We start from the raw sequence: 16,584 nt of genomic DNA on the forward strand, positions 1-16,584 counted from the left end.
TATATGTGATTAACAACTTTGAATTTGGATATGTTTGGAATTTTGAGCCTGAAAATGTGTAGGAAACCCAAATAATTGATTTTTCTGTTGTCGCAGATGGCTCACTTTTCCCATCTCTGTCTAAAGATTAAAGTAAATACACATCTGTCATGCTGGGTTCCTTAAGTAAGCTTTATGCTCTGAAGTTCATAATCACGCTTCATGCTGCGTTGAGATGAAAAGGTCTGCTGAGCTCTGAAAGTGAGAGTCACTTGCAGCTCGTTCAGCTCTGTGTGTGCAGCAGCCTACGTTCTGTAGCAGCATGAGTAAGTGCCAAAATGTCCTGCAGCTCTAAACCTCCTGAAAACTGTCCTGCCAAGCTGTTTAATGCCTCTAACCTGCAACCCTGCAGCAGCTTCTGCAGCAGCATCTCTGCCTGTGAAACGATGCCCTGCGTCAGGCAGCAGGCGGATGCATTTGATGGACATGTGATGTAAACAGAACTTGTTTAGGTCCAGCAAATTACATCAGCGAAGGAAGCAGAGGAACAGAACAGGCATTGACCGGGATGAGGACGTGCGCCTGTGTTCAGTCACTGAAACTTTGATGTAAAAGCTTTGAAGGAGCTGTTTCACCCACAGTGCTTGCATTGTTTTTAATGGTTTTCAATTCAGGTCATTTATATAGCAATGCACATTTATGCATCGTACTGCCTAAATGTAAAAGCCTGCTGAAGAGTCGAGACCAAAAACAAATGAAACAAAAGGGAAAACTAAAACAAATCCTTTAAAACAGCTAACACAACTCAATCTTTAGAAAATCCACATTAGTCTGTTTCTCTTTGTTGGGGCTTTTTTTAGCTTTAGTCCCACTCAGGACTACATTACCGTCCACTGACAGACGGCTGTGGGTGGCCTTACTGCAGCAAGCTCAACAGTGCAGGCATAAACTGAGGGAAAGGAATTGCTTTTTAGATAAGAGCAACATTTTAACACAAACAGCAGTTGGGTCAAAAGTTTCATAACAAACATTTAACAGTATAGATGTAGAAGCTATAAGAGCGTTGACTCATGCAGCAGGTGGGGAGTAACATTAGGAAAAGTGTTTTTAGGCTCCAGAACTCGTGTATGATCTGAAGGGTCCACAGGACTCAGAACATTAATATATGATTGCATTAGAGCACAGGGAGAAGTTAAAAAAAAGTAGATTTAGCATGTAAAATATAAATACTGAAGGGTGAGCTAATGAAGTTGGTTGCTTAGGCATTTTCTGACTGCTGTCCAGCTTGTCTTTTAGTTCACACATGCAAGGAAAACAGCCACTTGACAAAGTGGACCACTTGTAAATGACGGTGGCGTCTGTGGTTGGGCTTAGCGGTTATGTTGAGGGAATAGTTTTGAAAGAAAGCAGGACTTGATATTGGCACCTTCAGTTGGATGTTTCTACTTTTAGGTTTGTATTTTTATTCAGAGTTGTGTTTTTAGAAGACTTTAAAAGTCTATAATGATCAAGCTGCCATACTATATACCATTTTCTCCTACAAAAAGCTGCAAGAAAATAGTTCCTATGCAACATTATAGACGCTCTGGTACCAAAAACATTTCTCTTTGAGGTCTTATGTTTTGTTTTAAAGCTGAGAATAACAGATAATAGAGAAAAATATATTTTGATAGAGGCAGAAATCTTTTATAAAATAATCCCCATTCCTGAATTGTCCTTAACCTTTGATCTGTATTGAAAGTACTCTGTGTTTCTTCAGGTATTTCTACTCAATGCATTTAGTTATTGGAAGGTACATTTCAGTTATCAGTTTCTGACCTTTCATTCACAGCTGGAAGTCATTTGTGCATCTCTAGTAAGTTCAAAAAGATCCTCCCAAGCTTTCGTAATATTTGGTTTGTTTTATGTTGGTGAACTCTGAGCAAGTTAAAATCGTCTACCAAAAGTTTTTATTTTTTAAAAAGCTACCACCAGAATGCAACGTGAATTTGAAAAGTGTCTGAACATCCAAGGAGACGAAAGATGCTAATACCGCCTGCGACTTTAAAGAGAGAAAATTTAAATTTGTCAGGGGAAGTTTTTACTTTAGTTTACCTTCTTTCCTGACCAGCTACCAGCTCGACTTGTCCAACAATTTATCATAGAAAAAATGTGGAAGTGTTTTTGCATCGTTCCTCACTTGAGCTGCTGATGCAACACTTCCAGCCAGTCTTTGACTCACCACATACCATCCAAGCTGCATCGGCATTAATGCTGTTTTTGTGATATCTAACCCCACCTTTTACAGAAAGATAATGCGCAGTCATGTGTGAGGAATCGATGGAGGTAATTTATGGGTCTGTGGTAGGTTAGAGCTGAAGTGTGATTTTTAGTCTGGAATCTTCTGCTAAAACGTCTGGTGAGTCAGTCGCCCCACCCTGAACTGTAAAATGCCAAAGGAGTGTGTTACCGCTCCGAATAGGCCAACTTCTCAGCCGTGTGTTTTGTTCCTTGCTTCCACACTGCCTTGTTTGGATGTTATCTCGATGCTGAACGTTTTCTTCAGCTCTTCCTCACATTCTCATCTTCATCTTGTCCCCTACCATCTTTGTTGTGCTTCCTCCCTTCTGGACCCTTGGATCATTTTGGCAGTCCTTACAGGAGAGGCAGCATATGGCTCTGATCGCCCTCAGGTCTTCTCTGTGGCCTTTTTCAAGACGCCTGTATCACTTTTTTTTGTTGGTGCTTCTTAACATTAATTTAAACAATCAACACAAAGCTCTATGACTGCATTTTTGTTTTATTTCCCACCATGTAATGAATATCAAAAATAAACCCAAAGTAGCTTTACTCTATTTTTTCTACAATCTGAAGTTAATATTTCTTTTCTCTTAGTGATATGAGAGAATCAGTTGTTTTTATGCCATAAATGTCTTAAAATGTTCAACATTTGGTTTTATGCTTCAAAACAAACTTAAAAAAAACTGTAATGATGCTGAAACTCAAATTTCTTTAAATCAAGGCTGAAATTTCACCGTTTTATTGCTGCCTTTGATTCATAATTACTGGAACATCGATCAATATATCGATCAATATATTTTATGTTTATATTATTATTTGCTTTTTTAATGGGATTTGACAAAAATGCAGTATTTCTTGCTCGTCTCATGATTGGTTACTGTATTAGTTTTTTTTATTTTTTTATAATGTAGTTCACTTTGAACTGTCTATTTGCTGAAATGTGCTGTGCAGAGAAATTTGACCTGGTTGATATGAGGATATCCTGGGAGTTTGGTTCCACACTTATCCCTGCATCCACACGTCACTCTCAGGAAAGGCTTTTGTCAAATCCACAGCTGCATTTGCACATCGTCCTGCAGATCAATCTTCTAGAAAATCCTAATAGACGACAAAACGGTAATCCTTTATTTGGGTCTCGGTGTGAATTCAGTGTACCAGCTGCAAAATGTTATTCAGATAGAAGCACATAGATGCTGATGTTAAAAAAAAAACAATAATTTTTATACAAAGTAGTATTAGTGAGAATACATCTGTGGAAAAACAGACAAAATGCATATATCTGTGCAAAGAGCAGATAACTATGATTAGGTTGTTTATGTGTTGGAGCAATGTGCAGAGTAATAGTTTTGCAAAGAACTGATTAACAATATTTTGTAGTCCAATTGTGACAATAAGACAATAAAAGTAACAATAAGAACTATTTGTTCCTGCTGTTTTTATATGACTGGATGGCACAGCAATTATAACCCCGAAACCATAAACGCTGCTCCTGAAAAACAAAACATTTCCATTTGCAATATGGTTCTTTAGAACACCAGTCACATAAAGAAGAGTGATTTGGCTCACATTAAGCTGCATATTTTAAAATTTGAGTATGTATTGATACTCTCATTAAACAAATAGCATAGAAAATAGTAAAACTAATAGAATTTATCTTGAAAATGATAAATCAAAATCACTATAAGATTTGATAAATGATGCACTAAATGCCCATCCTCAGTTAGAATGCATGTCAGTGGAAATTTCAGGCTGAATCCTACACATTCATTGCCTTAGATGCTGAAGGATACAAAGAATTTTGGGCATTCAAAATACTGTTATTGTGGTATTTACGAAAATACTGCCACCACATGCTTTTAATATTGTGCATTCCTGTTCAGAATGAAGCAGTCTGTAACTAAGGGAGGTTTCCAGCTCTGTTTTATTGTCTTGCATTCAGTGGGAAACTCTGTCCCAGAGAGATATTTGGGTAGTTTAGAGACCTGGCTTCGAAATTTCATGGAAACTGGCCTTCTCGGATGATTGTGGAACATCTCGGGAGAGTTTTAGGACCTTGCAAAGCTGACACATCCAACATGTTTATTAGGAAAAAAAGAATCACCACAAAGTAACAAAAGGACTAAAGGTGGTATAGTTTATATTTCCCTGTTAGATTCATCGATTTTTGCGTGCTTCAGATAAAGGCAAATAATGTCAGGTGAAGAGAGTGGATTAAAAAAAATAAATAGAAAGTTTAAAGTTGTGTGTGTTTGCCTGTCTACAAATGGGCAAAACATCCAATTTTTAACGTAAAGCATGAATTTAATCAAGCAAATGATAATTTCCTAGATTGGAAACCGTTTCTTGTTTAAAAGTGGACTTAAACGGGCGCGCCCCGGTTTACGACCCTGATTTACGATCGCCTCTTTCTTCCTGTTTTGCTGAAGACCCGACTTAAATGGCTTCCAATGATTTGTTGTCCTGCTGTTCCAGCCAACTGGGAGATAGTGTGGTCCTTGTGATGAGTGTAAAGATTCCTTTCTGCTTGCTTCAGACTGCATAATGCAGGGAGTTCAGTCATCAGACGGAGAATGCCTGTTCTGCTCCACTCTCTCTGCTCAGACAAATGGTCCGGCTGCAGCTGGAGGGATTTACGTTTTCACTTATGCTAAGATTTTACACCATTTTAGTGTTAAAAGAGCTGAAGTAGGTGTTTAAAAGAAAACCTTTAGTTTCGTCGGAGGTTTCTGTGGTTGTTCGCTGGCTCTCTGTGACCCCTGTGTGGGAAAACACCCTTTGAGATAATAGTTGGAGGACTGGAGCAGATCTGGTGCTATTTTTATCAAAACTATATTTTGATGTGGCTCTCACTGGGTTATCCCAGCAAAGCAAAGATCAGCTGCTAGCATGTACATTTTCCCTGGGACTTCCCCCCCCGCCCCAGATTCATTAAAGAAGTTTTGTTGAGTAACTTTTAGTTCCAACATTGTTTGTAAAATGCAAATTCTCTCGTGCATGTTAACATGTTTGGATGAAACGACTTTAAAATAGCCAACTGAACACTTGCTCATTATCTCATGTATGTCAGTTGTGTTAATGTTTTATTGGACAATATTGAATAATCTCTGTTTCTTCTCTACAATGACATAATAGGAGAGATAATATAGTTTAAAGACTTCATGTTTCTATCCAAAACCCAGAAGTGGTTGGTTTGCCAAAAAACTTGTATCTTGATGCTTTGGTGAATATCTGAGTTGAAAACCGAGGCAATAATTAGATATGCACCAATCAGTGGTCCGGAAATCAAAATGATTCCCATAATCAGGTCTGATTAGTGAAAATATGTTTTTTTTTTCTCGTATCACATTCATTAAATGCATCAAAATGTAATAACTTTGACCATTTTTGCTCTATAAACACATCAACCAACAGGATGTACTGTAAAGTTATTTGGATTAAATAAAAATCAGCATGAAATAGTCCCTGAATTTTTTAGATTCAAATCTACTAGCACCATAAAACAACCTGTAGCATGTTTTCCCCCCTATCTGTTGTAGTTATTAGACTAGAAAATCAGAATCAGTGGTTAAAATGTCGAGAGAGTTAGAAATTAAACATGCACAATCTATTGAATCATCATCATCCTCAGAATATCACAATCTTCAATCACTGCTCGGACATTGTAGTTTGTGAAATATTAAATTTCATGTGTCTGCATGTTGGAAAACTTGTCTTGGCAGTTTAACTTTCCTGTTTACACTCTTATTACACCTAATTTACATGTTTGTTCCCTTGCTCATAGAGAGGGGTGTGGATATTGAGCAATAGTAAAGAAGCATCAAGAAAATGTGAGTTAATTAACAATTTTGCAATTTTCAGCAATAGCATCACAGTTCCATATTTTCTTGATATTCTGCACCCATGTTGTAAATTGTTACATTTCCAGAATGGGTGGGATTGAAAGCTGTGGGACTCCCTCTAAAATGATTGGACAGTGAAACAGCTGGTTACCATGGAGACTGAATGCAGGCATGTAGACAGACATTGCTGGCCAAGGAGTTGCACAGATTTGTTTTGGGCCTCTGATTCTGCCTGGACATCAGGAACACGGCAGATGTTAGCAACCTGCAAACAACAGAATGTAGTTTTATTTTATAATGTAACTAAATGATTGACAATTTGATAATTAAAATAAAAAGGAAAGAACCTAAAGATGTTTTGTGAAAGCCTGTGTGTGTGTGTGGCGTTTGTTTTACTGACTTCACTTCCAAAGCATCCCTGTTGGTTCTGTATCCAGATTCACTCTAAACCATCTACTTGATGTTCCAGCTGGTGTTTTTATTCTCTTGCATTGTTTTTTTTTTAATTAATTTCCAGTTGCAGAACCTGGGTGTGAACCCAGCTAACATCGGCTTCAGCTACCTGACCATGGAGTCAGACAAGTTCATCTGCATCCGGGAGAAAGTGGGCGAGCAGAACCAGGTGGTGATCGTTGACATGTCCGACCCCAACAACCCAATCAGGAGGCCCATCTCCGCTGACAGCGCCATTATGAACCCCACAAGCAAGGTTATCGCGCTGAAAGGTGAGATGGTGAAATTCGTTGTACATTATGTTGTATGAAAGTTATTTCTGTCTCCAGTACAATTAACTGTAGTAGAAAAAGAGTCATGCAATGATTAATGCTGGCCAAACGCACTCAAGTCTGTTTTCTCAATGTTCCTAATTGGTTCGTCATATTGATTATCTCTTAGTGAATATAACCCGGAAAGCACAAATGAAAGTGCTGATCTGCCTGTAATGCCTTTTCTCTCCTTCCTCCTCCCTCACTCTGGGAATAACTCGCCCCCGTTTGGCCCTCCTTAACGTTGTCCTGTCACTCTTACCTGATTGACATTCTGCTTTCTCCTCCCTTGCTTTCTGTAATTTCTCAGACGGTGAGTTGCTTTCTGTGTGTCTGCCTGTCTGGCACCCCGTTGTGATGATACAGTAGCCATCTCTCTCTCTCTCTCTCATAAAAGTGTCTCTAACAACCATGCAGAGGCATTTTGACCACCCTGCAGCTGCAAAATAATCCAAAGCTGTGTTCTAATCTAACCTGCTGGCAGATGCACCTCTTTTATGAGAACAACACGCGTTGGCATGGCTGTGTGTGTGTCGTATTGAAATCATCACATATTAGAGTAAAAAGCGCTGAAGCCCTGCGTGGGTCTTTGCACGCCTGCGTGAGCCAGTAGCCATATCATTGTTGTTAATTAGGCAACCCATTAGCTTATCATAAAGCCTGTCTGTGCTGATGGCTGTTTGCACAACAGAGCCAGTATTCACTAACCTCATGCATTACCTCACCTGTTTGTTATGTTGAGGGTTTTAATGGCTAATGAAGGTTGTTACTTGGTCGCATACGAAGCTAACCAGTCTATTCTGGAGCTCAGAAGCAGTGCTGTGACTCAGTTACTGCGAGCCATTATGACCTTTCTCAAAGCTGCCATCTGCTTCCTGTAGCTGGAGGCCAGTTGATTCTAGGTGCAAATGTCAGCTGGGTGCACAAAGTGAGGCTTCGACGGCTTACACAACACTTTGTGGTATTCATATTATTACAGATTGACAATTTGCTGGAACCTCTGCTTAAAGATGTGCAAAAAACCTTAAAATAAATCAATCCTGTACTGTAATAGTTATGTTCACGCTGGAAAATGCAAACTTTTATTTGAGTACATTCATTCAATGAGCATATAAAATCCTGATGGTGTGGCAGAACTCAATTATATTACATTTCATAAAGTTGATTGGTGTAGAGAGATGTTTGATCATTTCACTTTGCACAATCTTCGCAAGTCCCTCCAAGTCTTGGCACCTGTCTTATGCTCTTCAGTGTCAGTCACAACACTGACAGTCATTAATCCAACTGAGATTTGTGTGAATAAAGGTCCTGAACAGAACAGATGTTCACAAACTATTACTTTCTACAGTTTTTTTGTGGGATAAATATTTTGTTGTTCCATTCAACTCTAAACCATTTTCAAAAGTAAGGAATTAAAACAAGATTGTTAGTTTTGTGCGATCATGTCTTCTTCATGGGTTTTCATGTCGTTTCCTTCATTGGTTCTTGGTGCAGCGCTGCCACAGGTGAGGAGGGGAACAGGTTTTTCAAATGTAAAAATACGCTTATTTTCACACCTGATAGTCCATAAATATGGTTCCTCATCTAGGCTGGTTTTTGAAGGCTAAAGGAAATGGGTCTCTGTGTTACGTCATATTTTATTGTGGATGGCTAAAAGTTCCCAGGGACTCTTAAGAAAAAAAAAAAAAGTAAAGTATACATTCATTAACTGCTTTGGTTGCATTTAGCTGGTAGTGACTGCTGTTTAAAAATCAGGTATTAGAAACAATTTTTAAACAGGATTATCTCTGACTGAATAAATGTACTCAAATTCAAGTTTAGATTTAGTTTTTTTTCTTTATGCTAGAAAATGTCTGCCTTAAAATGTTCACCTTATGACAGGCGAACATGTCAATGAGCATTAATATAGAGAAATAATCTACAAACGAAAAAAAAACCATCATTACGTCTTAAATTTGTCTGATTTCTGCGTTTCCATGCATCCTCACAGCTGCCAAAACCCTGCAGATTTTCAACATCGAGATGAAGAGTAAGATGAAGGCTCACACCACCACGGAGGAGGTCATGTTCTGGAAGTGGATATCTGTGAACACCGTCGCCTTGGTGACGGACACGGCGGTCTACCACTGGAGCATGGAGGGGGATTCCCAACCCACCAAAGTGTTCGATCGGCACGCCAGCCTGGCGGGATGTCAGATCATCAACTACAGAACCGACGAGCAACAGAAGTGGTTACTGCTGATCGGGATTTCTGCACAGGTACGAGTTCACACCCCTCAGCACGTCTCCCCTCAAGTTGTAATTACCTTTTACGTCTCTGGTCCGCAGCCCTTTCGGAAAAAAAATCAGAGTGAAAAAACTTTCACATATTTCTGCGTCTCCTACAGACAAAGCTTTAACACGCTGCTCCTAGGATGCTTTTTGGGTGTTAACACTTGGAGGAGACGGTTCTGCTGTTTTCTCCTTATTTTAGAGTTTTAATGAGGAGGCAGAGCATCAGATTCTCACGTTTTGTTAGATTTTACAGTGATGCACATGGAAATTTTTCTGGAGAAAGCATCTACATCAGGTGTGAGTTGCATAAAAAGCCATGTCTTAGATTATTTAATCAGTTTCATATACTTTCATTCTGTTGATATGTTGAAACTTCTATTCACGTTTTTCCTCATTTTTTTGAGAAATTTTAGTTGAGGTGAATCATTGTGCATAAATGGTAAAAGTAGAAAAAACTGTTAAAGATAAATGGCTAATAGAACAGTGAACAATATTACTCAGGTTATCTTTATCAGTTAAAATTTATTTAATATTGTATTTCTATTTAGGAATGGTGTATAATATATAACATATTAAACAGCATTCAAACTGTATATTTTTTAAAACTTTACTGCCATGAGCAGTCATTCATTTTCATATTAGTTGCTGCTGTTGAACAAAGATCGTTATGGAGTTGATAAATGTAACTGGGTGTAGCATTAATGGCGCAAATAAGTCTTGATGTGTTTTGCAAAATAATATACAGTTCCTTGAAAAATAAGAGACCACTTTAAATGTCTCTTATTTACTTTTTATAGGTATATGTTTGAGTAAAGTGAACATTGTTGTTTTATTCTAAGAACTACTGACATGTCTCTGAAATTCCAAACAAAAAAATTAATATTTGTTTGGATGAAATGGGAAACTGTTAAAATAATGAAGAAATTGGAGCGCTTTCAGACCTCAGATAATGCAAAGAAAACAAGTTTATCTTAATTTTGAAAAAAACAATACTAATGTTTTAACTCATGAAGAGTTCAGAAATCAATATTTGGTGGAATAATCAGGAGGTTTTCAATGGGGGTCAGTGCAGTGCATTATTATTAAAGAGTGGGCTCTTTATTTCTTTTCAGATCTGTATATTATCTACATATGTTCACTGCAGCAAGTTAAGACTCTGCTGCTCCAGAGGATTCAGGTTTTCCCTCAGACTGAGTTCAGACAACAAAACTTTTTTTGGGTTGAACATTCAAAATTTGATCTGTTCAGATATGATTAGATTGTCCAGGATCAAATTTAATAGCTTGAGGATTTGAGTAAAATTTACACCTCAGTTGGGAAATGGTTCCTGTTTTCATCCTTGAATAGGCCAAAACTGCCCAAAGTATGCACTCCAATTACACTTTCCTAATAAAATTGAAGATAACATTAAGTAGATGATTAGTTTTTAGTCGAGGGAAGTAAAGTATTTCCTTAGATATTTACTGGATAACAGAAGGAGTTGGGATAACTTCTCAATCCCTGCAGAAGCATTTTTCTCCCTGAACAGTCCGATGGTTTGTCAGCTAGAGTTAATGAAAGACACCTGAGGGGTTTCACTGTTATTGAACAGGAAGCTCTGCTTCCACCTAAGCTGCGCACATAAAAGCTTCTCAGAATGCCCTAATGAAGAGAAATTAAACCGAGGGAGGAAAAGACTGGAAAACAGTTTAGTCACACTGGAAAAAAACACTTTTCTGGTGTTTTCTCATAAACAAACCTCCTGCTGGAAACATTGTGTCGGTTTCCATCCCACAGCACTGACTCGTGGCTCCTCATTGTTTGTTTAAGTAATCACTCTTCCCAATTATAACGTCTTATCTTAAACCCTCAACAGTCGAACAGCGAATTTGAACTTTTGTTACACTGTGTTGCATCACAACTCAACGGCTTGAAGTTTTGACAGTCCCATGAGTCTGAGGTTCAGTTTTGTTAATCTTTGCAGCAAAATCGCGTAGTGGGGGCGATGCAGCTGTACTCGGTTGACAGGAAAGTCTCCCAGCCCATTGAGGGCCACGCCGCTGCCTTCGGGGAGTTCAAAGTGGAAGGAAATGCCAAACCTTCCACGTTGTTCTGCTTTGCTGTGCGCTCACAGGCGGGAGGAAAGGTGAAGGTTTATTAACGAGTTTCTTTTACGTCCTACTTGCTGTGCTTATTTTATTTATGCATGATGACTTTCTCCTCAAAGTTGCACATCATTGAAGTTGGTCAGCCCGCTGCAGGAAACCAGCCATTTGCTAAGAAAGCAGTGGATGTGTTTTTCCCTCCAGAGGCCCAGACAGACTTCCCTGTAGCTATGCAGGTAAGTGAACGGCAGCTACTTATTCAACTCCTGAGAGTTTTAGGTGACTGGTGAATTCTTAAAATCTCTTTTTACTCTTTTGTTGTAGATTGGGAACAAGCATGGTGTGATATATTTGATCACAAAATATGGTTACATTCACCTGTACGACCTGGAATCTGGAGTGTGTATATACATGAACCGCATCAGTGCAGAGACTATCTTTGTTACGGCCCCTCATGAGGCCACCTCAGGGATCATCGGCGTTAATAAGAAGGGACAGGTGAGGAAAAAAACTGAAGAGTCTTAATACAAAGCTTCTGTTACTTAGGAAGTATCAGTTTTACTTATTTTGCTAAAAAAAAAAAATCATCAAAGGGTTTATATTATTTTTGTAGCTTTTTCAAGATTTATGTTGTCTGGCTCTAAAATGTATCTTAAAGGTGACCTGTTATGCCTCTTTGAGCAGCTTAGGGTCTGTGGTCTATGCAAAGCATGTTTATTACATTTTAGGCACAAAATCATTGTTAGTCAGATTTTAGTTTGCTCAGTTCTGCCTATTTTGAGCTCCTTTCAAAAAGAGCTGTTTCACTTTAAATCCAAATAAACAGCTGGTGGCCACGCCCCCCAACTCAATGTTTACACTCACACATGAAAATGTCTGAAAACAGATGCACAGTTTTACAACCATACATCTTTTAAAAGCATTAGTAGAGCCTACTGCACAACAAAACACTTGTCATTTCCAGCAGCCATTGTATAACACATACATTAAAACCAGCTGACCAAACCTGCTGGAGTTCTTTTGGAGTTCTTTTGGTTGCTAAGTAATGGGCTTAGCTTCAGTTTGGTTGCTAGGTAACTGGTTGTGCTTTGCTGGAGTTGCTAGGTGAGTGCTGGTACTCCCTAATTTGTAATGTTACATTCTGTGGGTTTTTGAAACGGCTCTTTTTCCAGACACCAAAAAACATAAACTTATTGCCAAAAATTGGCTGAATGTTTTTTTTTGTTTGTTGTTGTTGTTATTGGGCTTGGCAGTAGAGATCCAAATTGAAGTCCAGAAACTTGCAAAATGTGAATTTGGCTTAAATGTACATTGAAAGATTTACCTTCTAATTTTTTTTCTGTTTCTAATTTATTGAGTTTTATTGACATACTGCAACTGCCTTTTCTACACGTCACAGGTCTTGTCAGTGTGTGTTGAAGAAGAAAACATCGTCAACTATGCCACAAACGTTCTGCAGAACCCTGATCTGGCCCTGAGGATGGCCGTGAGGTCTAATCTTGTTGGGGCTGAGGAGCTTTTTGCCAGAAAGTTTAATACTCTGTTTGCCCAGGGAAGTTACTCAGAGGCTGCAAAGGTTGCTGCATCTGCACCCAAGGTACGTCAGACTCTGCAGTTAAAGTGTAGCGCTTGCATTTTCTTCTCTTACCAGGTGCATTTCGGTAATGAATAGATTCTTCATCTATCTAAAATTAAGGCATTAAAATGTCTTAAATTAATAAAAAAATACGTTTACTTTAAATACATTAATCACAGGTCTTAAATTTTGTCTATTTATTCTCGTATATTATATGTATTATTTTTCTTGAATTCCATTCATGATGGCCTTTAAAAGGTCTTAAATCTTGAGTTCATTTTACGTTAAAGAACACAATATGAATAAATTAGTTAATTTGATTAGCAGACTGTCATATCTACAATGATTCAGAGTTTCAAAGAATAAAATAGTTTTCTTGTGAGTTTTACTGAACCACCATGAAATTTGTCTAAAGATTCAGTAGAAATTTTCAGTTTTCCCTCCTCCAGTAATTCCTCCATTGTTTGATGTGTTCTGACCTGCAGGGTATCCTCCGAACGGCAGAAACCATTCGCAAGTTCCAGAGTGTCCCAGCCCAGCCGGGTCAGGCCTCACCCCTGCTCCAGTACTTCGGGATTCTTTTGGACCAGGGCCAGCTCAACAAGTTTGAGTCTCTGGAGCTGTGCAGGCCCGTCCTGCAGCAGGGCCGCAAGCAGCTCCTGGAGAAATGGCTGAAGGAGGACAAGGTAGGAGCTGGTGAAAGTTTTCTGCTCCTCTGTTATGCGACTGTCATAATTAGTAAATGCGACTATGTGTGCTCTGCAGCTGGAGTGTTCAGAGGAACTGGGCGATCTGGTAAAGGCCTCGGACCCAACGCTAGCTCTTAGTGTTTATCTCAGAGCAAATGTCCCCAACAAAGTCATTCAGTGCTTTGCAGAAACAGGACAGTTCCAGAAGATAGTGCTGTATGCCAAAAAGGTAACCAGATCTCCATTTTACTTTCTCATAATATATTATCATCATCTTTGGTTTTGTCTGTCTTAAATATGAATGTATTTAAAAAGGTGCGGACAGATTCACATTCATCATTGTTCCTGCGCCTCTGTAGGTGGGCTACACCCCAGACTGGGTGTTTTTGCTGAGGAACGTAATGCGAGTCAACCCAGACCAAGGACTGCAGTTTGCCCAAATGCTTGTCCAAGACGAGGAGCCGCTGGCCAACATCAACCAGGTAATATGAGCAGCATCAGATGCAGTCCTTGATAGTGTGATTTATTATTTGTTTTTTGTTTTTTTTAGTATTTTCCAGGTTCAGATTAGTATGAAAATGGGACAAATTAAAGAAAAGTAAAAATGTCTGTTTTTCTTACGTCATTGTCAAAACGTTGAATTATCCCTCTGTCCATCTTTTCTTCTCTACTTCTTCTGTCTTTCCCACCCTTCATCTGTTTCCTTCTTCTTCTCCACCCTTTATGTTCTCTTTGTCTCTTTTTAGGTTTCTTTCCATGTTTCTCTTCTTTCTTTCTAAATTTCTTTATTTCTTTTTTATCTTGGTTCCTTTCATGTTTTATTTCTGTCCTTGTCTCCTTCTGGTCTAACTCCATCTGCAGTAAATTCACAGTATTTATTCTTTGGACCATCAGCTATGATGATGATTAAAGTGTAGAAGAATGTGGCATAAAAACTATGTTGCAAAGTTTAAAAGAAAATTACGTATCTGATTCGATGGCGCACATCAACTGGAAAGGTGTCTTGGATGGGAATCGGTCTGTGTCTGTGTTGTTCCAGATGTTCTAGTAATGCCAAGAATCCACTGAGTCAGTGACTCCCTCCTTCCTTTGAAGCCACATCCTTGCTCTTGCTTTGAATTACAAGTTAAGCAGAAAATTGAAGGAGCAGAAACATCTGGCTGGTGTTTAATAACCTGTGACTTTTACATTAGCTGAAATGATGCTTTGCAGCACAATTTAAAGTCTTTAATATTCCTAACTTTTGTGCATGCTGTTTTTTTTCTTTTTGGCAGATTGTTGATGTTTTCATGGAGGGCAGCCTGATTCAGCAGTGTACTTCCTTCCTGTTGGATGCTCTGAAGAACAACCGTCCAGCTGAAGGACACTTACAGACACGTCTGCTTGAGATGAACCTGATACACGCTCCCCAGGTGAGCCGTTTTACCAGCTCCTTTTTCCTAACTGGAGAAATTGATGGCTACATCTAGTCGTTAGCCACCATTGATGTTGTATCCACAACGAGTAAGAATGTCAACTGTGCGGATGTGGAGCATATTGCATAAACAGAGACATGCAGCCAGGAACATGTAGTTCAGTGGCCACTTCTTTCCAAAAATGTCTGCGACGCCTGTTAATCAATTAGAGAAGAGAAAAATAATTCAAATTAGAAAATAACTGCCATGATTTAAAAAAAAAGGATATCCTAATCCACATATCAATCAGTTTAATTTTTGTTGACACCAAATAATTATGTTCTGTTTCATTATTGTTTTGAATGTATTCCTCCATGTTTGTTTTCTTGTTTTGCTGTTTGTTTGGCTATTTTATTTTTATTACTCGTTCTATTATCTGGTTAATTATTTTATAGATTAATATCCCTTCTTGCTTTTTGTCACTTTATAATGTTTTTTGTATACATTATTGGTGAATTGGTGAATAAAAGATAAAAAACAGTTGCAGAGTAAAACTAGTTAGAGTTGGGTTTTAGTCATAATTGCTGCCTTAACCTTCCCTAAACATTAGGAGTGAATAAGTTTCTTCCAAACTTATTCACTCCTAATGTAAACTCCACCTTACAACTACAAACTACCACACATTTCATTAGGATTTCACATAATAAACAAACCAAAAATGACTGCACATAACTAAACTATAAGGAAAAGCATAAATGGATCCTCAGTGGTTTTTACCAATAAAAATCTGGATGCTTTGATCTGCATGTGGTGGTGAGTTTAGGGTTGTTTTCCTGTTGGAAGAACAATCTCATTTTGAAAGTCATATGGTTTTTCTTCCTTTTTATAATTAAACACTTTTTAAAGGGGGGGGGGGGAGGATTATGTAAAATCAAATTTTTTGAGCTTTATATCTTAGATGCTACTTCTCAGCCCAACGCTGGTAAGAACGGTTGTAAACGGCATCATGGAGAAACGTTGTGATGACTTGCTGAAGTGTTGGAAAGAGCAGGAGCTTCTTAAAGAGACAGAAGCCCAATTTCAAGGTGTTACATTGCAAAGTCAAATTTCTTTTAATTTATGTTTGATATATACAGCATTTTTATAAGAACTGAAGGTAACATAGTTACTTGATTGTGGTATAAAAATGGCAATATGTGCGTGGAAAATGCATAATAACGCCACTTTAATACCCAGGATCTGTATAAACATAGAAGTTTGGCATCATAATGTGGAAAATGTAAAGGGTTAAACAGGAGAGCAATAAAGTAGAAAGTTTTGACCCTGTAATGAACTCACTCATCCACTGCTGTAGATTCTCACTTTGATGTGAAAAGTCGCTCTTAATATGATGTGTGTTGATGTGTGTAATGAACATTTTCAGGTAGCAGATGCCATCCTGGGGAACCAGATGTTCACACACTATGACCGGGCCCACGTCGCTCAGCTGTGTGAGAAGGCAGGGCTGCTGCAGAGAGCACTCGAACACTACACCGACCTGTACGACATCAAACGAGCCGTGGTGCACACACATCTGCTCAACCCTGAGGTACGCCTACAGCAGAGCAGCCAGTGCTGTGAACACAGTGCCGTTGGGAGACATTTGGTTTCATAAGAATGCCTTTAATCTCTTCCTCTGCATTTAGGTTTCTTTGCTTTTTCATTT

At 38.6% G+C, this 16,584-nt stretch overlaps 1 protein-coding gene across 4 annotated transcripts in view; it reads left to right on the top strand.

Moving 5' to 3' along the window:
* The window catches only part of LOC103145869 (clathrin heavy chain 1-like), a 49,684-nt gene that overhangs the window by 4,708 nt on the left and 28,392 nt on the right, over positions 1-16,584 (top strand). For 3 of the 4 annotated variants that reach the window (XM_016677139.1, XM_016677141.1, XM_007563506.2), the window contains exons 2-4: positions 6,616-6,823; positions 7,173-7,175; positions 8,853-9,121. In XM_016677139.1, coding sequence (XP_016532625.1) covers positions 6,616-6,823; positions 7,173-7,175; positions 8,853-9,121 — 480 coding nt within the window. The remainder of the gene's footprint in view (positions 1-6,615; positions 6,824-7,172; positions 7,176-8,852; positions 9,122-16,584) is intronic. The other variant, XM_016677140.1, reaches the window with a different exon arrangement.

This window comes from Poecilia formosa, unplaced genomic scaffold, assembly GCF_000485575.1.
Source record: "Poecilia formosa unplaced genomic scaffold, Poecilia_formosa-5.1.2 Scaffold148, whole genome shotgun sequence".
In the NCBI taxonomy this organism is placed as follows: domain Eukaryota; kingdom Metazoa; phylum Chordata; class Actinopteri; order Cyprinodontiformes; family Poeciliidae; genus Poecilia; species Poecilia formosa.